General features: G+C 34.3%; 1 protein-coding gene across 3 annotated transcripts in view; it reads right to left on the bottom strand.

The window, feature by feature from the left end:
- Window positions 1-2018: 2018 nt before the first annotated feature.
- The window catches only part of MCM8 (minichromosome maintenance 8 homologous recombination repair factor), a 34680-nt gene continuing 26391 nt past the window's right edge, over window positions 2019-10307 (bottom strand). For 2 of the 3 annotated variants that reach the window (XM_081288647.1, XM_081288646.1), the window contains exons 15-19: window positions 9247-9466; window positions 8665-8874; window positions 7729-7805; window positions 2865-3054; window positions 2019-2330 (exon numbers count right to left, since the gene is read on the bottom strand). In XM_081288647.1, coding sequence (XP_081144773.1) covers window positions 2238-2330; window positions 2865-3054; window positions 7729-7805; window positions 8665-8874; window positions 9247-9466 — 790 coding nt within the window. In that variant the 3' untranslated portion in view covers window positions 2019-2237. Of the gene's footprint in view, window positions 2331-2864; window positions 3055-3084; window positions 3198-7728; window positions 7806-8664; window positions 8875-9246; window positions 9467-10307 lie in introns of those variants that run through there. The other variant, XM_081288648.1, reaches the window with a different exon arrangement.

The raw sequence follows: 10307 nt of genomic DNA, 5'->3' as shown, positions 1-10307 counted from the left end.
TTGCTTGTTCTAAGAAAATCCCAAGTAGTCATGAATTAGTTAATCATTGATTATTATGTATTCAGTATTAACATGTTACATATTAACACATTAACATTGTTGGTTATTTGAGGTGCCATTACCATGGAGCTACATCTTCTGCTGTACCAAACAATATGAATGGGTCTTGTGGCTTCCATTACACCCTTCCAGGGGGTGGTCTGTGATGGCATACCCACTTTAAAGTTGACCTTAAAGACCATTTGAAATTGAACATAATTATAGACCTGAGCATTTTATCAAGATTATCTTTAATTTCTTATGCACATGTTGAAATGCTGATACTGAGGGAAAAACTGAATTTTTTGTTCTAGCATTGTAGAAACAAGCTCTGGAATCAGACATTTACAATTTTCCTTGGTAGACATGGATTTTGAATAACCCTGGTAAGGGGAAATTGGGCAGAAGGAAGGAGAGGAAAGCCTAGTCCAGAGCTTTTATTACTATTAGTAATAAAAGCTTATAGGAGGGGAGGCCCCCTATTGGGCAGGAAGTGAAACATAAACTTCGGGGGTTTGTGACTGAAGGGTTTGAAATAAAACTTTTAAGCTTATTGCAAGGGAGAAGTAAACAACTAGCTGTTAGTTTGGCCCTGTAATTAGTGGATGCCAAATAGACAATACAGATTCTAAAAGAATATGGAAACATTTCTTCTGATAAATTGGGTTTATAATCATCTTTTTCCCTATAACTTTACCTAATATTATTACCCTTTGATCTTTCAAAGATCCAAAAGGTCCTATTTCCTCTTTTTTTTTTTTTTTTTAAAGAGAGAGTGAGAGAGGGAGGGAGAGGGAGAGAGAGAGAATTTTTTTAATATTTATTTTTTAGTTCTCGGCGGACACATCTTTGTTGGTATGTGGTGCTGAGGATCGAACCCGGGCCGCACGCATGCCAGGCGAGCGCGCTACCGCTTGAGCCACATCCCCAGCCCCCCATTTCCTTTTTAATGTCTACTACTTTTGATGTCATCTCTTGAGTTCTTATGAAACATACTAAGTCTGTTTAGTCTTTAAAGACATAGTTACATTACCATCTACCTTTTCAAAAAATCAGCTTTTAATATTCACATTGAATATTAATCCCACATTCATTTTAGTTTCGATCTTATTATTGTTTAAATATTCAATGTACATTGTTTTTTTAATAAAAATTTTTTTTCATTCATCTGGTTTGCTGAGTTTTAGTATTTTCCAAATGGCTCACACTGCCTGTATGTTAAGAGTGTTTGCTGGCTACATACACAAATGCTAGTTTGGCTGGCAGCCTAGTTCCATTTTAATTCACTCACAAAATGTGGAAAATTCTGACATAAGTGGTCCAGTCTCCTGAAGTAGAACTGGGAAAACTCCCTAGCATCCTATGAAAAGCCTTCTTTAATTGTTTCTGGATGAGGCTTCTCTTTAGAATTCAGCAATTTAAAGATGCCCATGAAGAATCCCTTTGTTGCTCTTCTGGTGTGGGTACGGAGTATTCTTTAGTCTTTCTGCAGAGGTTCCTGGTATGTAAGTGACATCAGTGGGGCATAGGGGCTGTAGCACATTCCTATTCAGCATCCAGTGTGGCAGTAGGGTGGTAGCAGTTTCCTTTACAGGCCAGTTCTAAGGCATGGTTTTACAAATTGCTTCTGGAAGCTTATCCTCTTGGATCATCTGCCTTCTTACAATTCTGTAAGGTAACCAAAATTCTTACCCAAAACTTCTTCTCTTACTTAATCAAGTTCTACTGCTTGCAACCAAGAGTCTACAAAAACTAGCCTGTGGGTCAAATCAGACACCCTGCGTATAATTACTAAATAGTTATTTTTTAAAAATTCAGAATATTTTATATTCTCAACATGAAAGTTTTATAAAATTCAGATTTTAGTGTTGAAAATTTTATTGGAACATGGACAGACTCATTTGTTTAGGTATTATCTGAATGTTTTCCCTGAGGAACATCTAATATATGTAAAACTGAAATATTAAAAAAATTCAAAATTTCAACTATAAATAATTTATTTCATTTAGATAAAACAATGTAAATAATTTGTTTTTTGTAGAATCTATAAAATTTTAACACATGACTATCACTTTTTATATTATAACACTTTCTTCCTAATGTATTACTTTTAGATCATTATCTTTCAGAACAATTTTTTACATAGTCTTCATTTTTGAGACAGCTTTAAATGGAGTCCTTGACATGGCAAAGCCATTTCACATAGTTTGAAGCTGGTAAATCTTTGGGCCTTTTTTCAAGAGGAAACCTTGGTCATTGAGTGATCCAATAAAGTTTTCAAAATCAGCAACCTGGAAGAAAACATCAAAAAAAAAATTAGCCTGTTAAGTAATAGGCCAAAATATGACTTTTTAATCTCTCCAATAGTAATATGTAATTATCAAGTTTCTTGGGGAAATAAAATTATTTGTACTTTTTACTGTACCTCAGTATATTTTTAGTGTAAAAACAAAAATTAGACTAGCTTTTAAAATTAAGTAATTTTACCAAAACATGTAAACTGTTTTACATGTTTAAAAATGCAATTACATTGATTTTTCCCTAGAACTCTGAAATAGGAAGAACGGATGGAATGATGTACATATAACAGGTGAAGAAACTGAGGTTCAAAGACAATAAGATGACTTGCCCACAGGGATTGTCAGCAATCCCCATATGGAGACTGGGTCTTGCTATGATGCTTCCCTCTAGCTATGAAGATGTTGAAGGAACTTTGTAAAGAGGTAGGTATAAATCTTAAATAAAAACTGTTTTTGTTCTATTATACATTAATGAGACTCCTGAAATTATTAATAAAAAAAGATTAAGTATTTAGTTTATCATACCTGAATATTTAGCTCTTTGGCAATCTGCCGAAGTTGATGGAATTGAAACAGATTATTATAAGTTCTTTCAGCAATGCTGTTGAGAGCAGAAATAAATCTTTTTGCTGTTGACCTATTGCTCATTCCAGAGCCATGCTGTGATCGCTCAAAATCTAGGTTTCCAAATTCATCAGAGTAAGTTCCTAGCATGCTTAAGGAAAGGGAAAGAAAATGTTATCCAATATAGCATGGCTATAGGAATTTTTGTTCTGGGTTTCTAAGTGTATCCCAGCGACATGGGAGGCTGAGGTAGGATCACAACTTCAAGGCCAGCCTTAGAAACTTAGCAAAAACCTGTTTCAAAACAAAACATAAAAAATTAGAAAGGGCTGCGGATATAACTCAGTGGTAAAGCACCCCTGGGTTCAATCTCTAGTACAAAAAAAAAGAAGAAGAAAAAGAAAAAAACAGAAAAACCTGGAAGTAGCCATGAGACTCTCACTTATTTTTTGAGTGACCACTTTGAAATCCAGTATGGTATAGATTTGTTTAGGATAAGAACATTTTGGACACAGTTACAACTGCTTTTAAGAAAATTTTAAATTTGAAAAGAGAAACACATAAAAGCAGAGTTGATAAACTACAACAACACCTGAAACATTCTTTTTAAATTATTAAAAGAAGAAATTCTAAACATAATAAATTTAGGTTTTATTTGGTAAAGATATGTTCCTATTTCCTAGAGAGGCGGCATCTGGCAAAGAAAAGACATTTTAAAATACTCTACAAATGAACTAGGTTTATGCTGATGCGCAGTAATGATGGTTAGATATTACCTCCAGCTCTCTTTCACTTTCTCTTATTTTTACAATATCACCAAAGAAAGAAATATGCACTTGACAGTGAGTTTTAGCTGGAAGTCTGAAAACACCAGTTAGAGATTAAATTAACCAGCCTATAACCTAGCTTTATTGCCAATTCCCTAACTGTACAATGAAACAGATTCAAACTCATAGCCAGGTTAAGAAGCAAAGATGTTATTTAATCAGAAATTAATCAACTATGTATCAGTCACCTGCTAGGCAGTGGGTTTATATTGGTGAACAAGACAGGTACAATCCCTGCACTTATGAAGCTCATAGGAATGATCTTAAAGTCACTTGCCGCAGCCCGGCTGCAGCAAAATAACCGGGGGTGACGAGCAACTTGTGTACATTGATACAGCAGGAGTGGGAGTAGTTTATTGTAGGACAGGAGGGGTATATATACATTACACACAGCTTATCTTAATTAACATAAACTAGATACAGCAGTCAACCAATAAGGAATCTCCACACTTAATGGCTTGCTGGTGTTACTTCACAAACTCCCTCTGGCAAAATGCCAGGCGCCATCCTGACTTGTTTACAAACCCTAACAGTCACTAACAATAAACTTTCACGGTGTTCCTTGAACAGATAATAGCCTATATTAAAGAAAACAAACTGAACTAATAGGAATATAAGACTATAATAAAACAATAAAACTTATGATGAGTATTTTCTTCTCTGAAAAGCATGCTTTTACTTAGGCTTTTATGATTATAGTATGCTTCTTATAAGGTGTCAAAATGCTTTAGGTTAATAATTAGGTAACACTAACCTTAATTATATATATTTTTTACCATAGGCTATCCAATTTAATCCTTCCCCAAGCCCTATGATTTAGAGACTATTATTTCCATTGTACATATGAAGACACAAAGTCTTGGTAAGGTTAAGTGACTTGCCAAAGGTCACACAACTAATAAGTGGCATATTTAGAATTTTAATCCATGCTACAATGTTGCAGATATGAATAAAAATATGTAAGATATTTGAGCTACTTTCCTGAAATAGAAAAAAACTCAAAATAATCTCCAACCTTTAAAGGTTGCTCTATTCTGTTATGTTTCCTAGTATATTTTCAATTTTAGAAGAATCTTATATGTACCATTTACTAAATGCAAACATTTAATTTTCAAAAAATATACAGCTATGTGCCCTGCTAACTCAGATGAACTATGTCACAGTTTAGATTTTTTTTAGTCAAGCTTAGGCTTCCCAATTAAAATGTAATTTTACAGTTTCAAAAACCACTTTAAGGGCAAACCTTCAATGAAGCTGAAGAGATAAGAAACTCTAAAACAGAAAATTTAAAGAATGAACAATGATTACTAAGCTCACTTTTAGCATTAAATGAGGGCCTACTGTGTGCCAGGCATGATTCTGGGTCTTGGAAATACACTGTGGTAAATGAGACTGAGAAGGTCCCTGCTCTCATAGGCTAAGGAGAAAGCACATTTAGTATAGAAAACAGATAATCCAATGTAATCTCAATATGTTTAACTGGGTCTACCATGGAAATAATGCTGCACACAATTCAAATCATTTGCAATCCATTCTCTATCCTCACTGTTGCTGACAAATTCTAACATACTGAATTAAAGAAAAAGTCCCTCCTCTTCTATAGGCTGCTTATAAGAGAAAAAAACAAGCTCAGATTATTGCTCAGGCCTTCAGGAGGCAGTTTGGGTTCTCTTCTAATCATATGCATACCTGCAGAGACAGCTGAGGGAACCAAGCAACCTCCATGTATGAGGCAGTACCAGACTGAGGATAAAGAAAACTAGATAAAGTCTTTCCCCATTAGGAAAGAGAAAAAAGGTTCTCTAGTTGAGGGCTGTTGCACAATTTAGAATGACAGCACTGAGAATTAGACCCTAGAAATTCTTTGATGGTTTAATTTTGCAATCTTCTAATATGGGATCCAAAATTTGCCAGTTTTTGAAGGGTTCAGTTTATGGTATGAGCCAGAGGAAAGAGGGGATATTCTCAATATCAAAGCTGGCACTGAGACTAAATAGTGTCATTGAGTGTCCACTACTGTGCCAGAACCACATTTATCACCTTCAATAGCATCACTGAAGACACATCAGAGCACAATCCTTTGTGGTGTGTTTTATACAAGAGACTGAGAGCAGAGTCTAACTTGCCTAGCAGCTCCAGATTGGACTCTACAGCCTTGTTTTTCCAGCTGTGAGGCACTATAATTCACAAAGAGAAACAACTGGGCAAAGCCACCTAGTTCTGACACAATGCAAGCCCCAGAATATCAGCAACTAGAAAACTAATACATCTACCTTTGATGAAATAGAAACGACTTAGCGTAAGATAAAATAATCTTTAACATACTTTTGGCCTTGGAAAAATAGAATCCTAATTGATTTAAATTTTATTTGCTGTGAGAGCATATTGAAAAAATAAAATTAATACCTAAATTATGATAAAGTTGTGAACATGAGGGTGGAACTCTTCTAGGCAGTGATATGGAACAATAACCAAAATACATTCTAAATGAAATCAATGTTTATATACAATATACATATACAATATATACAATATTCATATATAATATACAATTGCATATGGTATGCAACCATCTGTCTGCAAAGGGGAAAAAAGAAAATACACATATGTAGTTGTGATGAGTATTTTGTATCTGTAAGTCACACAAAAAATTGGTAATATTTGTTGCTACTAAGGCAGGAGGAGGAAGAACTGGATAGCTATTAAGCAGGTTAAGAAGAAAGCTTTTCTACTACCTAATTTTTAACTTTGGAATTTTGAATTTTATTATAAATGTATTTAAAATTTAAAATTTGGGGGGAAAAAGAACACTAAAATAATTAGCTTTTACTTTTGCTGATTAAAAAAATAAATACATGTCTAAGGTATCCATATATACTCAATTAAAATAAAAACTTTTCTACCTTCTAAAAATCATGATCTGCCTAATGATAAAAAATGCAAAGGATACAAGAGAGCACTGTTTATCAAAATTGAAATATAATTACCTTGTAAGCAGTAATATCACTTTTTTTTTTTAAATGTTATGGAATGAATGTTTTTTTTTTTAAAGAGAGAGTGAGAGAGGGGAGAGAGAGAGAGAGAGAGAGAGAGAATGAGAATTTTTAATATTTATTTTTTAGTTCTTGGCGGACACAACATCTTTGTTGGTATGTGGTGCTGAGGATCGAACCCGGGCGGCACGCATGCCAGGCGAGCGCGCTACCGCTTGAGCCACATCCCCAGCCAGTAATATCACTTTTAAGAATATATTAAAATACAATATACCCACAAGTGAAGCATCTTATATAGAATATTACTTATGTAGCACTGTTTCTAATAGCCAAGAATCAAAAATATTCATGAATCTAGCAATGAGGGACTGATTAAATAAACTACAATGTATCTTACAACAGAATACTATGTAACTATTTAAAAAGTTCCCTATTAATAAAGAATGATCTATGGATACAGCTTTAAATTTAAAAATGGTACAGAACAGTGTAAACAGTATGCTATTTAAGGGGAAGTAATGGGTGTCTCAGAGGAGAAGGATGAGTGGTAAATGGGATAAAAATAAGCATTCTCAAAATATGTTTTTTTTAAATTTCAGAACCATGTGAATGTATTACCCATTAAATTTGTTTTTTCTTTTTTTTAACTCTCCCCGCCAACTTCAGTACTAGAGATTGAACCCAGAGGCACTCTACCACTGAGCTACATCCCCAACCTTTTTTTTTTTTTCTTGAGACAAAGGTCTCCCTAAATTTTCCTAGCTTACAATCCTTCTGCATCAACCTCCCAAGTTGCTGGGATTATAGGCATGAAATACCACACCAAGCTCAAAAATTACCTAAAGATTTACACAGCCAGAAATATTTTAAACCAAGAAAGTATAATTTCTTTGAAGGAAAATAAATAATCTCATAGGCTAAATAACCTTATTAACAATATAATTTGAGATGGGAAGATAGATAACTATCTTTTCATTTTAAAAGCATTTAAAATTTTAAACTCACCTATATTTCATAATTTGAACTATATCCTCAGCATCTTCTTTGGTTGCTTCCTCTCTTAATTCTAACCTTGCTCGTGCCTTTGAAAAGAAACAAGAATTTTAAAATATGTTTACTACTGTTTGAGCATGTATGCTATGTCTAACTTATTTATTCACTGTACATAACAACTGACTTTTGAGGGAGATAGGAAAAGTCAGAATTACAAAAATAATTAAAAAGCTTGAGTATAAAAATAACATATTTAAAATACTGATAAAACTTATTCCTACCTACTTACATCTTTTTCTAAGAGTGTTCATTTCAGAAGATTTTATTGTTTTAACTACCAAAATTCCTGTAGCATCCCAAAATGTGAAATGAAAAGATATTGCTGTTAGAAAAATAGGTATTATCCTTACAGACCTATTAGGTAATCAAATCAAACACCTAAGTACTTGGCACATTTCATGTTACCAAATACCCAACATGGACTTTTCAGACACTTGAGGAATTTCCTAAGTGCCATTAAAAAAAATAAGGGCTGGGCATGGTGGCACATGCCGGTAATCCCAGTGGCTTGGGAGGCTGAGGCAGGAGGATTGAGAGTTCAAAACCAGCCTCAGCAACAGTGAGGCACTAAGCAACTCAGTGAGACACTGTCTCTAAATAAAATACAAAATAGGGCTGGGGATGTGGCTCAGTGGTCAAATGTTCCAAAGAAAAAGAAAAGTTACATAGTGTAAATAACTGGTCCAGTGCCTAGAAAGAAATCACTATATGTTGACATGTTACAGTTGTGACTAATCTTTTTAAACACTTATACATCAACTTTTAACATCTCTCCATAGGAAGAAAAACTAAGTCAGTTGTGCAGCAATTTGATCAAAATGGAAATTACATCTACCCTCTTATTGCCAAAAAAAAAAAAAAAAAAGTATGAATGCAAAATTAACAAACCTCTGTTAGACGGATCAAAGATTCCAGCTGCCTAGTAGTGATTGGTGAGCTATTTAACCGCTGGCTCTGTTTCCGGAGCTCCAGGTAGAAATCTTGAAGAACTTGAGCAGCTTCTTTGGACAGCCTTGGGTAGACATACTGTCGAGCATAGCCAATGTACTTTCTCAATAGCTGGTGAGGAATCAGATCTATTGTTTCTCCAGGAACCACCTAAAGCATGATAGAAAGGCCCAAGATTACAGAATAAGCAGCAATAAAATCTTCTTGCTAAAATAACTTGTTTAGAGAAATATATAATTCTAAAATATGTACTTCTAAACAAAGAAAACATTATAGCTGTAGTTCTCATTCTCACTGACTTAGATGATTTCAAAGTTTACATAAACTCTAGTATCATTGTATGAAAGTTTATATATTATTGCTCTACCATAAACCAAACACTGAACTTTTTTTTTTTTTAATCTCTTTTTGGTTGCTGGGAATTGAATCTAGGTCCCATTATGGTGCCATAAACCCAGCTTCCATCACACACTGAACATTCAAATAGAACCAAACTGAAGGATTAAGGAAAAACATGTATACCTTTAGTCTTTCTGATAATGGTTTCTCAGAAACCACTTCAAGTATGGAAGTATTTGAATCTTGACTATTCATACGAGCTACTGTGGCACTGCTAACAGTTCTCTGCTTTCCAGCTCTTATTGCAATCACATGTTCAGAGAGTAAGTGATCGTGCTGCTCATTTGGGGTATCTAACAGGATAAAGACCAAATCGAATCTGGATAGTAGGGCACTCCCCATTCTAGGAAGTATGAAAGAAAGAAGAAACAATGATTGGAATCAAAACAACTAGATTACTATTTACTCACTTGTTTAGTGCCCAAGTTCCATGTAGAACTTAAATCAAGCTTTAGGTTAAAGACACCAGCAAATAGTTTTTTGGATTCAACATATCTATTACAACCTTCAGTATATGCATGAGACAAAGATGACCCTAACCTTGGTAGGCTGAGGATACATTGCCCTTTCCATACCCTCAAAACCACTTCTCCTTTATGTTCTATTATTACTAACTGGCAATGTTATATTTTCTATCAGAGGCTGTATTTAATTGAGTCTTAAGCTTTTATATCTTTTTTCTAACCAAAACATTGAGATTCTCAAAGTACTTGTCTCATTAAGAAGCAAAAACCTACTTTTTCTTCAAAGTCTATTAGTCATTAGAAAGAAAATGCAAAATGTTCTATTTAGTTATCTTCTCTGAACCCATCAATCCAGGTAACTTCAGCTTAATTCACAATAGCTAAACTGTGGAAGCAACCTAGATGCCCTTCAATAGATGAATGGATAAGGAAACTATGGTATATATACACAATGAAATATAATTCAGCATTAAAAGAGAATAAAATCATGGCATTTGCAGGTAAATGGATGGAGTTGGAGAATATCATGCTAAGCAAAGTAAGCCAATCCCAAAAAACGAAAGACCAAATGTTCTCTCTGATAAGTGGATGCTAATCCATAATGTATATGGGGGAGGCATGGGAAAAAAATGGAGGAACTTTGGTTGGGCAAAAGGGAAGGAGGGTAGAGAGGGGAGGGTGCAAGGGGGCAGGAAAGATGGTGGAATGAAATGGACATTA

The sequence above is a fragment of the Spermophilus citellus genome, assembly GCF_964194105.1.
Source record: "Spermophilus citellus genome assembly, chromosome: 4".
Taxonomy (NCBI): Eukaryota; Metazoa; Chordata; class Mammalia; order Rodentia; family Sciuridae; genus Spermophilus; species Spermophilus citellus.
This window is presented reverse-complemented; position numbering and strand designations above follow the sequence as displayed.